This window comes from Scyliorhinus torazame, chromosome 1, assembly GCF_047496885.1.
Source record: "Scyliorhinus torazame isolate Kashiwa2021f chromosome 1, sScyTor2.1, whole genome shotgun sequence".
Classification (NCBI taxonomy): domain Eukaryota; kingdom Metazoa; phylum Chordata; class Chondrichthyes; order Carcharhiniformes; family Scyliorhinidae; genus Scyliorhinus; species Scyliorhinus torazame.
The window spans coordinates 253,564,780-253,583,453 of NC_092707.1; the positions used below are offsets into that span (position 1 = coordinate 253,564,780).

An 18,674-nucleotide genomic window follows, 5' to 3' on the forward strand; every position below is an offset into this window, starting at 1 on the left:
GCACCTGTTCGGGGAGGCTGGTATAGGAATTGAACCGAGCTGCTGGCCTGCCTTGGTCTGCCTTAAAAGCCAGCGATTTAGCCCAGTGAGCTAAACCAGCCCGACGCAATTCCATTTGCCTTCTTAATCACCTGTTGCACCTGTAAACCAACCTTTTGCGACTCATGCACGTGCACACCCAGGTCTCTCTGCACAGCAGCATGTTTTAATATTTTATCATTTAAATAATAATCCCTTTTGCTGTTATTCCTCACAAAATGGATAACCTCACATTTGTCAACATTGTATTCCATCTGCCAGACCCTAGCCCATTCACTTAGCCTATCCAAATCCCTCTGCAGACTTCCAGTATCCTCTGCACTTTTTGCTTTACCACTTATCTTAGTGTCGTCAGCAAACTTGGACACATTGCCCTTGGTCCCCAACTCCAAATCATCTATGTAAATTGTGAACAGTTGTGGGCCCAACACTGATCCCTGAGGGACACCACTAGCTACTGATTGCCAACCAGAGAAACACCCATTAATTCCCACTCTTTGCTTCCTATTAATTAACCAATCCTCTATCCATGCTACTACTTTCCCCTTAATGCCATGCATCTTTATCTTATGCAGCAACCTTTTGTGTGGCACCTTGTCAAAGGCTTTCTGGAAATCCAGATATACCACATCCATTGGCTCCCCGTTATCTACCGCACTGTTAATGTCCTCAGAAAATTCCACTAAATTAGTTAGGCACGACCTGCCCTTTATGAACCCATGCTGCGTCTGCCCAATGGGACAATTTCCATCCAGATGCCTCGCTATTTCTTCCTTGATGATAGATTCCAGCATCTTCCCTACTACCAAAGTTAAGCTCACTGGCCTATAATTACCCGCTTTCTGCCTACCTTGTTTTTTAAACAGTGGTGTCACGTTTGCTAATTTCCAATCCGCCGGGACCACCCCAGAGTCTAGTGAATTTTGGTAAATTATCACTAGTGCATTTGCAATTTCCCTAGCCATCTCTTTCAGCACTCTGGGATGCATTCCATCAGGGCCAGGAGACTTGTCTACCTTTAGCCCCATTAGCTTGCCCATCACTACCTCCTTGGTGATAACAATCCTCTCCAGGTCCTCACCTGTCATAGCCTCATTTCCATCAGTCACTGGCATGTTATTTGTGTCTTCCACTGTGAAGACCGACCCAAAAAACCTGTTCAGTTCCTCAGCCATTTCCTCATCTCCCATTATTAAATCTCCCTTCTCATCCTCTAAAGGACCAATATTTACCTTAGCCACTCTTTTTTGTTTTATATATTTGTAGAAACTTTTACTATCTGTTTTTATATTCTGAGCAAGTTTACTCTCATAATCTATCTTACTCTTCTTTATAGCTTTTTTAGTAGCTTTCTGATGCCTCCTAAAGATTTCCCAGTCCTCTAGTCTCCCACTGATCTTTGCTACTTTGTATGTTTTTTCCTTCAATTTGATACGCTCCCTTATTTCCTTCGATATCCACGGTCGATTTTCCCTCTTTTTACCATCCTTCCGTTTTGTTGGTATAAACCTTTGCTGAGCACTGTGAAAAATCACTTGGAAGGTTCTCCACTGTTCCTCAACTGTTTCACCATAAAATCTTTGCTCCCAGTCTACCTTAGCTAGTTCTTCTCTCATCCAATTGTAATCTCCTTTGTTTAAGCACAAAACATTAGTGCTTCATTTTACCTTCTCACCCTCCATCTGTATTTTAAATTCCACCATATTGTGATCGCTCCTTCCGAGAGGATCCCTAACTATGAGATCCTGAATCAATCCTGTCTCATTACACAGGACCAGATCTAGGACCGCTTGTTCCCTCGTAGGTTCCATTACATACTGTTCTAGGAAACTATCGCGGATACATTCTATAAACTCCTCCTCAATGCTGCCTTTTACCAACCTGGTTAAACCAATCGACATGTAGATTAAAATCCCCCATGATAACTGCTGTACCATTTCTACATGCATCAGTTATTTCTTTGTTTATTGCCTGCCCCACCATAATGTTACTATTTGGTGGCATATAGACTACTCCTTTCAGTGACTTTTTCGCCTTACTATTCCTGATTTCCACCAAAATGGATTCAACCTTATCCTCCATAGCACCGATGTCATCCCTTACTGTTGCCCGGATGCCATCCTTAAATAACAGAGCTACACCACCTCCCTTACCATCCACTCTGTCCTTCCGAATAGTTTGATACCCTCGTAAATTTAACTCCCAGTCGTGACCATCCTTTAACCATGTTTCAGTAACGGCCACTAAATATAGTCATTCACGCGTCGCTTACCATTAATGTTTTCACTTCCCGTTTTATTCCTTTTAGTATTCCTGGTCCTATTCACTGAGCTCCCCTCAGTCACTGTACCTTGTACTGTCGCCCTTTTTGATTTTTGACTATGGCTTCTCTGCCTTACACTTTCCCCCTTACTGCCTTTTGTTTCTGTCCCTGTTTTACTACCTTCCAACTTCCTGCATCGGTTCCCACCCCCCTGCCACATTAGTTTAACTCTCCCCAACAGCTCTAGCAAACACCCTCCCCAGGACATCGGTTCCAGTCCTGCCCAGGTGCAGACCGTCCAGTTTGTACTGGTCCCACCTCCCCTAGAACCGGTTCCAATGTCCCAGGAATTTGAATCCCTCCCTCTTGCACCATCTCTCGAGCCACGCATTCATCCTCTCTATCCTGACATTCCTACTCTGACTAGCTCGTGGCACTGATAGCAATCCTGAGATTACTACCTTTGAGGTCCTACTTTTTAGTTTAACTCCTAACTCCCTAAATTCAGCTTGTAGGACCTCATCCCGTTTTTTACCTATATCGTTGGTGCCTATGTGCACCACGGCAGCTGGCTGTTCACCCTCCTCCCCAGAATGTCATGCAGCCGCTCCGAGGCATCCTTGACCCTTGCACCAGGGAGGCAACATACCATCCTGGAGTCTCGATTGCGTCCGCAGAACCACCTGTCTATTCCCCTTACAATTGAGTCCCCTATCACTATAGCCCTGCCATTCTTCTTCCTGCCCAGCTGCGCAGCAGAGCCAGCCACGGTGCCATGAACCTGGCTGCTGCTGCCTTCCCCTGGTGAGCCATCTCCCTCAACAGTATCCAAAACGGTATATCTGTTTTGCAGGGAGATGACCGCAGAGGACACCTGCACTGTCTTCCTACTCTTGCTCTGTCTTTTGGTCACCCATTTTCTATCTCCCTCAGTACCTTTGACCTGCGCTGTGACCAACTTGCTAAACGTGCTATCCACAACGTCCTCAGCATCGCGGATGCTCCAGAGTGAGTCCATCCGCTGCTCCAGAGCCGTCAAGCGGTCTAACAGGAGCTGCAACTGGACACACTTCTTGCACGTGAAGGAGCCAGGGACAGTGGACGTGTCCCTGAGCTACAACATCGCACATGAGGAGCATGACACGGGTCTGAGATCTCCTGCTATGTCTTAAGCCTTCGGTTAACTTCAACAATTACAATTTCCTCAAAATAAATTAAATAAATAAATAAACAACGAAGAAAAAAATAAATAAATATACCAATGAAAAGAAACAGAAAAACAGAAACACTACTTACCAGTCGATTACCAGGGATAAAAAGCACTTCCTCCCCACCCAGCTTCCAATTCCCACCTAGATTCAAATTCCCAAACTTACTCTTGGTTCTGTCTCACTCTGGCTGTGTCTTCTCTGGCTCACTGGGAGAACTCACTGGGAGTGAGTTTACAAGTTGCTCTTTTTAAACTGTCCTGAATTGACTCCCCTCCCCCACCTGCTTTGAGACCAAGGTAGATTTAAGTGACTGACACTTAACTGCCAACCAGTTATGTGAGTGGGTGGGGCAGCCCTTGTTAACCTACACTGCACAATTCTAGCTTAATTTAAATTAATTTAAACTCCTGAAATTTAAAAGGAGCTGCCTTACTGATTTGATTCAATTCCCACCTAGATTCAAATTCCTAAACTCACTCTTGGTTCTGTCTCACTCTGGCTGTATCTTCTCTAGCTCACTGGGAGAACTCACCAACGTGTCCATTAAATCGTGCCTCTAGTCTAACAGACCCAAACACTCTAAAGACCTCCACCCTCACTGGCCTTGACCCCCTCGCCCCCAAACAGACTGACTCGAGCTCACCATCCGACTTTCATACCTTACCCACACTACTGACTATATGCTGAGTTGCCAACTTCTCCCTGATCTTACCTGACCCAATTACACCACCCTATTCAGCCTGCCACCCTACCCCCCTTTTCCCACTGTACCCCATACCTCACCCACATACCCCATCACTTATCCTAGCCCTTACCTATTTACCTCACAGACTCTATCCACTTACCTGACACACCCTACCCTCTCATCCATGCACCTCACCCACCGTACCCACCCACCAATCCACTTACCACCTCTCTGTAGCTATTCAAAGAAGCTGTGGACATTCAAACTCTTGACTTAGCAGAATACGCAGCTAGTGCCATAAAAAAGGGGATTCCTGCCGCTGATGTCCCCGAGGTTTCCTGTTGCTCAGTCAGTTTGGAGGAATCCTCCATTGGAAGATTGCCCAGAAAAATTGGAGTAAGGTAAGCGGGTGTTCTTTTGTCCAAGAGTTCTGACCTTGACCGTAGGATTTGGGCCGTGGTTCATTGTTGTGTCTAAATAACGTTAATGACTGGAGCATGTTATTCTGCACGTACAATTTTGATACGTGTACAGCGTGTTGATTTGCGTGTTTTTTGCAGCCACAGACCTCAGCCCTGAACTGTGGTGGAAAAGACACTTCAATCCAGTCACTCAGCAATATAAACACCAAGCGTCCCCTGTCAGTGGATGCATTCTGATCTCCTCTCACAATGATGTCAGGCAGTAAAATTGTCCAACTGCGGAAGAGCTGCATTTGACATCCCCAGCACACAGCTTCCTCAGATAGCGGGGAAGTTTCAGCAAACTTTAAAAGGATTGAACACCCAGTCCTGTAAGGCAAACACACCGCTGCTTTTGATTCATGTTAACTTCTCGAGACTAAAGAAAGACTTGGCTTCATTAATTCACGAGAGAGAAAATTAATTAACTCAAGCTTTCTTGTCCTTCCCTTCAGTCATGATTGTGTGAATTGAACACTTGAGCTAATTATCAGTTTGGTTTAATTCCAGATGTATCCACACATTTTATCTCCCCTCCTCTCACTTCATTGAGACAATTATCAGCCGGAAAAGAGTTTGTCTCACACCTACGTCATATGTCCCTGTGAAATCTGAGGCCGAAACAGATATTGCTGGAGACACGCGACAACAATTTGCATTTATATAGCACCATCAGCAGAGTAAAAAGCTCACAGTGCTTCACAAGACCAGTAACAGGCAACAATTGACACTGGGCCACGATAGGAAATATCAGGCAGGTGACCAGAAACAAAGGAACATGTGGTGGGATTCTCCCAGCCCCGCGCTGAGCCGGAGAATCCCCGCGAACGGGCTACGCCGCCCTGACACCGGCACGCAATCCTCCGCATGCGGAGAATTGGCGCCATTGGCGCCAGCATGGTTGGTGCGGTGCCGGTCGCAGGCAGCTCTACGTGGCCGGCCCGCCGATTCTCCGGCCCGGATGGGCCGAGCGGCCGTAGGAAAAGAGCCGAGTCCCGCCGGCGCCGTTCTAACCTGCTCTGGGCCGGCGGGTCCTCTTTGTTTAAGGGTCGGGTGATGGCCTGTGGGGGGGAGGGTGGTCTGACCCCGGCGGGGGCCTCCGATGTGGCCTGGCCTGCGATCGGGACCCACCGATCGGCGGGCCGGCCTCTGTGGCTGGGGGCCTCCTTTCCTACGCACCGGCCACTGTGGCCCTGCACCCTGTTGCGTCGGGGCCGGCGCGTTGAAGGAGGCCTCGTTGGCGCGGATCCCGCGGCGCACAGTTTGCGCCGGGGACTGCAGCTGGAACGCCGCGAACCGCTCCAGCGCCGTGCTGGCTCCCTGTAGGGGCCAGAATTAGACGTGGGAGCGGCCCGTTCTCGCCATCGTAAAATGCGATGGCATTTAAGACGGCGTGGACACACTGCCGCAGGATTGGAGAATCCCGCCCATGGTATTCTCAGAGTGTTGGAGGAAGTTACAGAGTTGGGGTAGATTAAAACCATGGAAGGACTTAAACACAAAGGTGAGAATTTTGAAATCAAGGTGTTGCTTCATCGGGAGCACCAAGCATAGGAATGATGTGTGGTTGGGACTTTGTGTTGCTAGGCAACGGGCGGCAGAGTTTTGGATGGCGTGACATTTATTGAGGAGAAGGTGGCCATTCGGCCCATCAGATCTGCAACAACCCTCTGAAAGAGCACCCCATCTAGGCCCATGTCCCCACCCTTTCCCAGTAACCCGACGGACACCAAGGGGCAATTTAGCATGGCCAATCCACCTAACCTGCACATCTTTGGACTTGTGGGAGGAAACCCACACAGACACGGGGAGAACGTGCAAACTCACACAGACAGTCACCTAAGTTCGTAATCGAACCTGGGTCCCTGGCGCTGTGAGGCAGCAGGGCTAACCACTGTGCTACCGTGCCACCCTTGGAGGACGGCCAGAAGAGCAATAGAATGGCTGAATCTAGAGGTATCAAAGACACGGATGAGGATTTCAGTAACTGATTGGCGAAGGTAGGGATGGAATAGGTCAGTCAGCACCTGTGGAGACAGGTCTGTCCCTGTGAAATTGTTCTGTTCCTTGTAAGTTGCTGACTCAGGTCTCAGTATCTCTGAAGTGAACTGTAAATAAATAGTAATTTGATATTGCATTTCTTCTACATTAGCCTGCACATCCTAAATAACCAATTCTGACAATGTTTTGATATATATTCTTGGGATGTGGGCGTTGCGGGCTAGGCCCATTCCTAATACCACCCGAGAAGGAGGAAGTGAGCTGCCATCTTGAACCGCTGCAGTCCAATTTTAAATTAGGTTCTGTAAAGCGAGAGCATGGATCATCTTGTCTTCTTTCTTTTCAGCTTAGCTTCTTGGTCCACGATATTTCTGATTTGGGGTGTCGGTCAAAATAGAATTTTTTTCTTCTCTCTTATCACTGTACCTAAATAACTAAACTCAATTTAATAAAAACGATTTTTAAGTCTCTGCTTGTTTCCTTTTTGATGGGAACCAATATTCAGAGTTCCTAGCGAAATTCTCCTACCCGCCCCGCCACATTTCTGCCCCGACCGGCCGGCGGGAGTCTCCGTAACACCGGCCGGTCAATGGGGTTTCCCATTGTGGGGCAGCCCCACGCCGTCGGGAAACCCCCCGGCGCCGGCAAAATGGAGACGCCCGCCGGCGGAGAATGACGCCCCCTGTATTGGCTTATCAATACTCCAGCGACTGAATGACTGATCGTTCTATCCACTCGATGCACTACCGCAGGATATAACTAGGCACGAGGCCTCAGAATTCCCTGCTCTTGATTGTCTCTTTACGACGCACAGTTCCCTTCATCCCACAATGACATGAATTTTGTTAATTGTGCACAGTTTACCAATTATTTCACCTGTTATCTGTCCCCTCCACTGGGGAGAAGATGTAATTGAAATTGGATAGATTTTAATTGTTTTACTCCCTTACAAATTGCACCTTTTATAAAGGTAGCACCTGACAACGCAACTTCCGTGACGTCGGTGTTCTCCCAGTGCATCGTCAGAAACTGTAAATTAGCTTCTCCTTAAGACGTAGGAGCAGGAGTAAGCCATTTGTCCCATCGAGCTGGCTCCGAATTACAAGTTTACCCCAATTAGAGTTTGTTTATCCTTGCTTATACAGGCAGCCGGAGGGCATATCAGTGCACTGATTTGTTTGATGACTCCATCACAGCTTGTTACTTAAAATCAGGCACTTTACTCACATTCCTTTAAATAGATGCTTGGGTCTTTAACAATTTGAGCCGACTGCTGTTAGATCTGCTGTCTGACTGCTAGGTGAGGAGGTGAAACAGACTTGAACAGAGGCAGGAAGTATTCTTGCATTGGCCTCTGCTGTGACTCAGGGGTAATACTCTTGCCTCTGCCTTTAGAAGGTCGTAAGTTCAAGTTCCACTCTAGGTGCACGGGGGCAGATCATCCAAACTGATAACTCCACCATGGTACTGGGGAGTGCTGCACTGTTGGGTGTGCCATCTTTTGGCTGAGACTTCAAAAAGTTGCCTCAGCTGCTCTCTTGGTTGAACGTATAAGATCCCATGGCGCGATTACAAGGAAAAGCAGAGGAGTTCTCAACGCTGTCCCGGCCAAGGTACACCCCTTGACCAAGGCCACTAAGTCAGATTTTAGTAGGCAAGGCACTACATTCAAGCCTTTTGTTTTCATGAATTGAACAGTGTTGGGCAATATCCAGCAGCAGGGAGAGTCACAGATTCATAGTCGTAGCACCAGGAGAAGGCCATTCAGCCCATCAACACTTTGTAGAGCAATCCAGGGGCTTTTACTCCCTGGCTCTTTCCCATGATCCCGGCAATTTGTTCTCCTTCAAGAATTTTGAGGGATTCCCTTCAGCATTTATCAGTCTGTCCACAAGTCAGATGGCGACAGACTAGCGACCTGTTCCAGGAATTACTAGCTATGGAAACAGACAAAAGTCTGCTTCAGTGCACAACTAAGTGCAGGAAGAGAATGGAATACAAGACCGATAATGCAATGGGGCTGGAAAAATCTTTAAACGGACCTATTTAAAAGCTGGAGCAGGGCAACCCTGGGCCCTTTACTCGCGTTTCTGAATCTAATGGAGCCTCGTTCAGGGATTGACTTGTCAGAGATAATCATAAACTTCAACTACTCATGTTATTTGAGATATCGCTCTCCTCATTTTAATAATTCCTCGCAAATATTGGGTTTGATTCAACCGAAAAACTTCTAAAAGTGTTACTTTGGGTGAGTTTGGCAGGGTGATTCCGGCTGGCTTTTTGGGTGAGATCCGCACTGGTATTCACCCACACTTAGAGCCCAATCTAACGGAAAAGAAGAATCCGTTCTGGGCAGGATTAGTGGAATCGTTCCTGGAGGTTGTAGTGCCGGGAACAACCCCACTATCGAACGGCACTTTATTGGGGGCCTCAACGGGGATTATTGGGGGCCTCAACGGGGATCACCCTGCCGAGGCCGCATTCATGTCGCATTTCCTGCACCAAGGGGCTCCGTCAATCTCTCGATACCCACCCTCCCGCTAATCACCCAACTCACCTGTTTAGGGGTTCTTGAGGCCCCCGCACCTCACCTCATATGGGTTGGACAACCCTGGGCCCAATGCCCATTGCGGGCAAAATGCCACCAGGGCACATTCGGTGGAATTTAATGGAAAAATTTCAAAATTCATTTGTGACGGATTTTTCCCACCCCATATCCAATGGCTCTGCCCGCAAGATCCCCTCCCCCCGCTATCCAATGACATTAGGGCGCGATTCTCTGGCCTCGTTGCGCTTCCGCTTGAGCAAAACGAGGCCATTGAACAGCGGGAAAGACCAATTATGCGAACCACGCCAGGCGCCAAATAATTTGTGATAATAATAATCTTTTGTCACAAAGAGGCATACATTAACACTGCAATGAAATTACTGTGAAAAGCCCCTAGTCGCCACATTCCGGTGCTTGTTTGGGTACACTGAGGGAGAATTCAGAATGTCCAATTCACCTAACAGCACATCTTTCAGGACTTGTAGGAGGAAACCGGAGCACCCGGAGGAAACCCACACAGATACAGGGAGAACGTGCAGACTCCGCACAGACAATGACCCACGCCGGGAATCGAACCTGGGACCCTGGTGCTGTGAAGCAACGGTGCTAACCACTATGCTACCGTGCTGCCCTCTCCCGATGTAACCGCAATGCTCCTGAAGGCGAAATCGGGCTCCCGCCATAGTGTGGTGAGAAACCAATTATCACCATTTAAGCCCTATTTCCATACAATTAACGAGAGACACCCCATATCCAACGGCCTCCCATCATTCAGCGGCCTCCCCAGCAACTGGTCACACTGACGCTGAGAAGTACTCTTTTTTTAAAATGTGAACCTGGCAAAAGGGCTTCTGTGGGGCTATGAGTAGCAATCTTTGCTCACAGGTAAAGAGCCTGGGGCGTTGGGCTTGCCACCCCAGTTTTCAGCGGCGGGTGGGGCATCCTCGGCTGGATGGTTGGGACCAACCTCCGCAGGGACGGGTCGCCGTGGGAAAGGAGGGAGGGGGGCCGCTGGGTGGGGCAACCACACGCGGCTCCATCATGCCAAGCCCTGGATAGTGTGGACCCGTACCATGTAGCATGAGGGAGTCATTGCCTAGCAACCCAATCAGACCGCGATGCCTGGACACTGTGCTTGAACACTGTGGGAGGCAACACCACACACGGAGCAGCCAAGAACCGAACACCCAGGGGGTGGGATTTGGCTGCGGGGACACATCCACGGCCGGAGGGTGGGTGAGTGCAGCAGGGAGAGGATCAGCGCCAGGTCCAGTGAAGTTATGTGCGGGTGTCTGTGGTACAGGGTCTGGGGTTTGTTGAGAGGGGATCGCTGTGGCCGGGAGTGCGTGGACTGGGCGTTCCGGATGTGGTGGAGGGATCAATGGGGAATGGAGGGTCCTGGGGTGGGAGCTATCGCTGTTTGTCCGTCTAACACCCTCTCCCAATGCCTTGCAGATATTGAACGGTATGGACGATATTTTGGACAGGCCCTAGTGGTGCTGTCGGTAGGCTAGGCGGCCAGATGCCGGAGTCGGTGGCGACAGCAGCATCTGCAGATGCTCGAGGCAGCGGCCCACGTGCAGGGACCCACCCCACACCCAGAAGACCCAGCTGACCACAGGCCAGGGAGGGAGCCAGAGGGTGAGCCCGTGACTGGCCAGGGTGTACAGCCATTACTGGTCCTTTGAATAAATGAAAAGCTGACGGTACAGCACCTATGTCATGTCCTCGGGGACATGGAGGAGGAGGAGGACATCCGCTCCTGGTGGCCGTAAAGCTCACTGCAGCCTTGAACCTTTAAGCCTTGGGATCCTTCCAGGGCTCGAGCGGGGTCCTGTGTGACATCTCGGAGGCCACAGCCCACTGGTGCATCCAGATGCCCTGTTTGCCTGGGTGGAGAACTATATAAACTTTGACATGGACAAAGCCCAACAGGATGCCTGGGCAGCAGGTTTCTCCGCCATCCCCGGGATGCCCCATGTCCAGGGGGTAATGGATGACACATGTCTCTTTGTGGTCATCCGGCCACCTGGGAGTGCCCTACGTCAACAGGAAGGGGTTCCACTCCCTGAACATACAACTCATGTGTGACGACCACATGAAGATCATGCACGTGTGTGCACACTTCCCAGGCAGTGTGCTAGGTCGAGGAGGGGGGGGGGCATTGGTGTCAACTCACCATGCTGCCCAGTGTAGATTGTTGACCATCTTCCGACACTCGAGGCCAGTCCTCCTGGTCACATTCCCCAAGCTGACTGCCACTTCGTCCCAGGAGGCACTGGCCGCCCTGTGGAACCCTCGGGGGAACAGATCATCCCTCCTGGCCTCCACCGCATCAAGGAGCCTCCCTAGGTACGCGTCTCCAAATCTTGGGCCGGTTTTCTCGGCGCCATGGCTGCGAGCCGAGTGGGATTGGCTATGCAAGTGCTGTTTAAGTGCTTCCCGATCTTGTTAAAGGGGTGCTGGCGAGCACAGTCACGGCAAATCAGGTGGCAAGCCTTCATTTGTGGCGTGAAGCCCATGGGGCCTTGTTAAATGGACCAATTAAGGTTGAATACCGTTGCCAGCCACACTGGGCCGAGCACCGGGAAGTTCACGTCAGTTCCCGCTCACTGCCACACTTAGAAATCTTTCCGGAGAATCGCACACTTAGTCACATTTTCTGGGCCCTGGGAAGTTTCTCACCGGTTTAGCCCACACTTAGAATTTTTTTCAGCACTGGGGAGCTGAATTCAATTGGGCCGCCATTTTGAAAAGGGTGCCCCGATCTTTAAGTGAGCTTGTGGATCCCCACACCCCTCACCCATGGTTAATGTCACCCCCTGTTATGACCCCCTATGGGGACAGAACTTGTATTGCATCATACACTTCAGAGCATGAGCTACCCAGGTGACTAGGGGGTGGAGCTTCCTCCCAATTGGAGGAACTCCCTATAGGATATGAACCTCAACCTGGAAGCAGTTCGAAGAAGGTGACCCTGCGAGGAGTGGAGAGGAGTGATTGCTGTATCTAGTGTGAGAATAAAAAGAGTTGTATCCTGTCAACCTGGCCTCTTGTGGAGTCTTTGCCTCCATCTACAACACTCCCCACACACGCGGGCACAACCACCCAACACCCAAGTGAGGACATCCCACTATGGGGTCCATGGGGCCCACTATACGGGGCTGTTTAGCAGCACAGGGCTAAATCGCTGGCTTTGAAAGCAGACCAAGGCAGGCCAGCATCACGGTTCAATTCCCGTAACAGCCTCCCCGAACAGGCGCCGGAATGTGGTGACTAGGGGCTTTTCACAGTAACTTCATTTGAAGCCTACTTGTGACAATAAGCGATTTTCATTTCAATTCATTTCATTTCATGGGGCTGATCCCTCTTCAGATCCCCCCACCCTCCATGCACCCTTGCAGGCCCCCTCTCCTTCCAGGACCCCCACTCATCTCCCTCACCACAACCTCCCAGAGGCTCCTACTTACCTGCCTCCCCCCCCCCCCCCCACTCTTCAAGCCCCTCATCTACCCTCCTTTCATGGACATGGCCCCCCTTGGGCCCTGACCCTTGGCAGTGTCCCCTGGCAATCTTGTACTGTCACCCTGGCAGTGCTTCTGCTAGCTTGGCACAGCCACCTGGGCACTTTGGCAGTGCCCAGGAGCCAGCTGGGCAGTGCCAAGATTCCCGCATTCCAGGGGGATGGCCAGGGAGCCTCTTTGCACTGACTCTGACCACCCAGGGGTATCGGTGACCCAGGAGAGACCCCCCCCCCCCAGGTTCCGTTCTGCCTAGTCCATGTTTGTGTGGACCAGCACTGAACGGTGCCTCGCTACAGCCTCCTTGGGTAGGTCCCGGGTAAGTCTGCCTACGCAGGTTTGGTCATGCCCTGTTTGGTCATGATTCCGATTCTGACACCCCGAGGGACATGGGTAGATCCCAGAAGGCCGGAAGGTTGCCGGGAAGCCTGCAAGAGGCCTCTCCCGGCAGCTACTGGCTGCGTTGCACTCGAGCGAGAGCGCAAATTGGCTTGTAGATTGTGCCCATTGGCACTGACAGCCTGGCAGTGCCACATGGACATCCTGGAAATCCCAGATTGGCACCATCAGAGTGCCAGGGTGACCAGATGGCATCCCCAGCGTACCACCCTGCCAAGATACCAGCCACCTGGGGATCTCTGATCTCCTGGGAGACGCCCCCAAGTGACATTCCGCCTAGTCCCCCTTTGTGGGGACCAGTGCTAAAGCTGGTTCGAGCTGGTGTCGGCAGAGTTCAATGAGCTTTTAGAAACAGTTTCTCCTTATAGATCCTACCTAACCCCTTTGTCATTTGTAAAACCTCCATCGGGTCTCCTCTGAGCATTTACTTTTCCCAGGGCAAGTATTTCTGGCTTTACAGTACCGTGAACACCGGAAGATTAAAGCTTCAGTCACCTCAGGATTGAGTCACTCAGTTGTGTGGAGAGGTGACAGAAATTAGGATTTGGCAGAGTTCCAAGAGGTTTTTAAAATTAAGAAGGGTTTTGATAGTTTTCCTAGCAATTGGATCAGTAACCATAGGATGTGAGCTCAAGATAATTGGCAAAAGGATAAAGGAAACTTTTATTTTAACGCAGTAATGATGATCTTCAGTGCTTTACCCAAACTTCCAAAAGACAACAGGATAGTTACAGAAAAAGGAAACAAAACGAAGGGTTATGATGGAAAGAGCATGAGTGTCGGGTTAATTGACGCGCTTTTAAAAATGTTAATTCAGGCATCATTGTGCTGTGAAAGAATATTTAATTATCTAACTGATAAACAAGTCGATGTTTATTCAAGTAGCTGCCGTTCTCCAGCAAGAAGCCTTGTTTCATGAGGGTGCAAGTTGGAGACTTGGTGTTCTGGTGCTTTGGATCTCTCTGCCCCTGGGACTCGTATCCTGTTTGAGTAAAGTTCCCCCTCTCACAGTAGGACCGCTACAGAAATCCACACCAAAGAATGCCCGTCCCTGTTAAACTTCTTCTTTGAATTGCCAGGTACGATATTATGAATCTCCAAATCGCAGAGGACGGTGTGTATGACTACGTTAATATTGGGACGTGGTATGAAGGGTTGTTGGACATTGACGACAACAAACTTCAGATGAACATGACAACGATGGTGCTCTCTGTCTGTAGCGAACCCTGCACCAAAGGACAAATCAAGGTGGGTCCACCCAGCACTTCCGTCAAAATCACCTGTGAAAGGATTGGGGTGGTTGGATTGCTTCTGAAGGTCAACACCCAACTTGCTGAGATTGGCGATCACTTTCTCAACACTTGGCTTCACTGTCATTCAAAGGGACACACAATGAGTGGGGTTATGTCTCTCGGTTGTTGATGTCAGGTTGTCATCTTGAAATTTAGCTGAGTGCTTTCTAGCAGTTCTAGTTTTCATTAAAGGGATCTCCGTCCTGTTTCAATAGGTTATTCGGAAGGGAGAGGTGAGCTGCTGCTGGATCTGCACAACTTGCAAAGAGAATGAGTACATGCAGGATGAGTTCACGTGCAGGGCCTGCGAGCTAGGCTGGTGGCCGAATGGTGACCTCACAGGTAATGATTCTCTTGGGAATGTCGCCCAAGGTTCATGCAGTATTTTTGACAGCATGCATGGGTGTAAAGGAAAAACCCATTGGCAAGATTTTGAAGAAGTGTAGGACAGTTCTCCCCAGTGTCTTGGTCAATATATTTCTCACAAAGCAACATCAGTAAAACAGGTAATCACATTGCTGTATACAGGTAGGATGTCACATTTCCTGCAATGGAACAATGACTATGCTTCATTATGTCCATCCTGAGGTCATGAAAGGAGCTATCGAAACCAAGTCTTTCCGTCTTTATCTGTCTTAAAACTAAGGTATGTTCCACAATTTAGTGCTTTGCAAGACCCGAAGTGTGTGTTTCAGGAATCAAGACATCAGCTTCACTCAACAGATGATTACACTCTGTAACCGGTGACACTATCCCAGTTTTCAGCTGAGCAAAGGTAGGGGCCAGAATTCTCCGTCCAATTGTTGGTGGCGGGTCCCGCTGGCAGCGCACCCCCATCCGCAAGTTTCCCAGCGGCGTGGGGTGACTTCAATGGGAGTTCCCATTGACAGCGGCAGGAACGGAGAATCCCACTTCAGGAGAACAGCGTTCTGCTGAGAAACACGCGGCTGGGAGGCTGGAGAATCCTGCTCAGGATGGATTTTTACATGGATTGTGCATCTTTAATATTTCTCTTTGCTTTTTATTGATAACAAAATGTGGATATTTTGTTCCCTGATTCCTCTCCCCCCAACCCTCTTCACAATGCTGACTTTTACTGGAGTAATTAACTCATGGTCAGCAGCTCCTCAAATGACCAATTTTAATTGAAATAGACGTCACAGCAAAGGAATCGGCCAGTCACCCCAACAGTTCCATGAGTTTCTGCTCCATACGAGCCTCCTTCCAACCTACTCCATTACCTTCATCACCTTTTATTCCTCTTGCCCTCATATGTTTATCCAGCATTATAACATGATTTCCAGGTCCGACTCGAATGCCTGACAGTGGCTGCAGCGTGCAATCTTTTTTTTAGAAAACATTTTATTAGGGTGATGCGACCATCAATTCACACGAGACAGAGAGTTGAAGTGAACAGTGGTTTTAATCAGCTAGAACAGTGCCTGCCTGCGACTGCCCTGCACTGAGAGCCGCCTACAGGGCAGCAGATCTATATACCTCCCCCGAGGGGGCGGAGCCCACAAGGGCACCAACATGATACAGTACGGTGTAATGTGATACAATGGTCCATAGGTGGAGCCCACAAGGACAACAACATAGTACAATTTTATACAGTGGTGAATGGTTGCCGTAATATATTTGTAGTTTTTATAATAATAACGATAACAGCAACATGAACATGGTACATAAATCAATTCCAACCCTGTCCCATTCTTCGTACCCCTAACAGTAAGACAATAGCCCAGCAGCCCCCCACCCCACCCCCCCACCCCCCCACCCCTCCCGCCCCCTAGATTTCTGCCTCTGCTGACATTTTAACTTTCTCCGAGAAAGTCGACGAATGGCTGCCACCTCCGGGCGGCAGTGTGCAATCTTGACCAGAGTATTTGGAGAGTGACCAGTTAAGAGTTTACACCGAAAGGCCATTAGGGTACTGCCTATCCTTAAACTGAATGTGGGCCAACTCTGCCGCTGAAACCTCCGGTGATGATGAAAAGCACACCATAAATGCAAGTCTTTCTTTCCTTCGCATATATTTCAATATCCAAAACAGATATAGATGAGGGAGGCCATTTTGTCCACCTTGGGTCACCTTTAGAATTTGTCTTCACAACCAATGAAGTACATCTTAAGTGCAGCCATTATTGCTGAGCAAGAAAACACAGTAGCTAATTTTCAGCAAGCTCCCGCACAAATAGTAAAGTGACAACCACCCTTTCAATCTATTTTCGGGATGTTAGTTGAGTGATGGGTGTTGCCCAGAACACCAGGAAGGACTGAGATTCTCCCAAATTGGTACCCTTGGCATATCTAACATCCCCCAAGCCCATCGAACAGCCCATCCGCTGCTTCAGTACCGCGCTGAAGAGGTCAGCCTGGATTTTGAACCACATATTGAAATATCCTGACCACCATTCTTTTTCTTCACTCAGACAAGGGTGTGTTGCTGGAAATGACAGCCAGAATCTTGTGCCCAATTTGCAGCAGGCATAAAAGGAGACAGGGAGGGTTTTTGGACCAAAATCTCGCAAGAGCCAAAGAACAAGATTTGCTCCCTTGAGATCTCGCGATGCAATCATCCCTGCCCCTGCCAATGATGCATTGGAGTTTGCGCCCTACAATGACGAACCCCATTTAAATACATTTTAATATCATTAACGGCCTTCCCCACTGTATCGTTCCCCACCCCCCCCATCACATTCAAATTTCCCGCCAACGTGACGTCACGTCACGTCGCCGAGATTTGGACCAACATGAACCTGGTGAAGAGAACCCGCCGGGGGTGCACAGGTAAGGACAGCCCTCAGGAGGGAGAGGGACATGCCCTGGCACTGTCCGCTGGCATTGTGGGGTGGTGCCAGGGGAGCATCTTTTGGGGAGATCCATGGGGCGGGGTGGGGGAGGGGGGAGGTTCCTGGGATGGCCGATCTCTAGAAGGCTGAGATAAATGTGGTGGGAAAAGCCATCAGCAGGCAGCACACTGCTTTTCCCACCCAAAACAACACTTAGTTGAAAGAAAATGCAAAATTCCACCCAACATTAAAACAAGCAGCGGGATTCCCTGCTCCTGAAACTAAGTGTTGATGCTGGGGCAAAATTAGTGGAGTTCCAGCACCTGCAGGTGCAGTTGGAGAACTCCAACCGCATGCAGTAGCAGAAGGTGGTGCTGACCATGCGTGCCACTCAGGGTGGCGTCCGTGGCGGAGGCCTTGCGGGCGAAGGTTTCGGCCGTGGGTCAGGATATCCAAGGCTTGGCGCAACCTGTGCAGGCGGTGGCCAAGGTCTAGGACAGGGCTTCCCTCTCACAGGCAGCCATGTGCCAGAGCTATCTGGACATTACAGCGGCGCTGCTGAGCGTGGCCCAGTCGCAGGAGGCCATGGCTGAGAGCATCGGCTGCATTGCCCAGGTGCCCCAGGCATCACCTGAGAAGCAGGGTGGGCACCACACCACCTGGGGCACCGAGCAGCAACCGGGAATGGGCAGAAATTGTGAGTGGGATTGGCCCAGGGGCCGCAGTTCAGCCAGCGCTTACTACTGACCGCTCCGGTGTCCCACCCCCACCTCACCACCCTAAGGGTCGATGGTACCGTGTGATGGAATGGCCAGCTTGCATGCAGGGATCACTCGGGTGGACAGTGGAAAGTGATACTGTGGGCAGGAGTCAGACGTTGTCGAACAATGCGGAGCACCAGAGCTCATCGCAGAGCGGGTTGGCATCAACCTCCATCCCACGGGCCAGACCCGCTGTTACTGCCAACGCAGGACCCACACCTCGTAGCGAGGCAGGTAGTCATCACGGACGAGGGTTACAGGCGGGGGGATGGAGGAGGGAAGGGGGGGAGGTGTGGAGGTGGCCACCCACCCAGTCGGTGAACCTGGAGGCGATTAGAGCAACCTGTGCGCATTGGGCCCTGGCGCACACATTCTGCGGCCTCCCATGCCTGCTTGGGCCCATGTCCTGCCCATTCTCGCCCTACCCCGCATCCTCCTCGTTGGACGAGGACTGGCGTTCATCCTCCTCCTCCAGCATGTCGCTCCACTGCTGTGCCATGTTGTGGAGGACGCAGCAGGCCACCGCGATGTGGGTGACCCTCCCAGCGCTATACTGGAGGAACCCTCCAGTATAGCGCTAAACCACATCTTCAGGATGCCGAAGCATTGTTGTAGCGGGTCTCTGCGACGGTCTGTGGCCTCCGAATAGGCGTCATCAGCCACGACCGCAGTTGATGACCCTTGTCGCCCAAGAACCAGCC

The 18,674-nt window shown here is 50.2% G+C and overlaps 1 protein-coding gene across 2 annotated transcripts in view; it reads left to right on the forward strand.

Annotated features, from left to right (window-relative positions):
- The window catches only part of LOC140420693 (metabotropic glutamate receptor 1-like), an 842,616-nt gene that overhangs the window by 778,544 nt on the left and 45,398 nt on the right, over positions 1–18,674 (forward strand). For both annotated transcript variants that reach the window (XM_072504696.1, XM_072504691.1), the window contains exons 6-7: positions 14,208–14,376; positions 14,636–14,762. In XM_072504696.1, the coding sequence (XP_072360797.1) occupies positions 14,208–14,376; positions 14,636–14,762 (296 nt within the window). The remainder of the gene's footprint in view (positions 1–14,207; positions 14,377–14,635; positions 14,763–18,674) is intronic.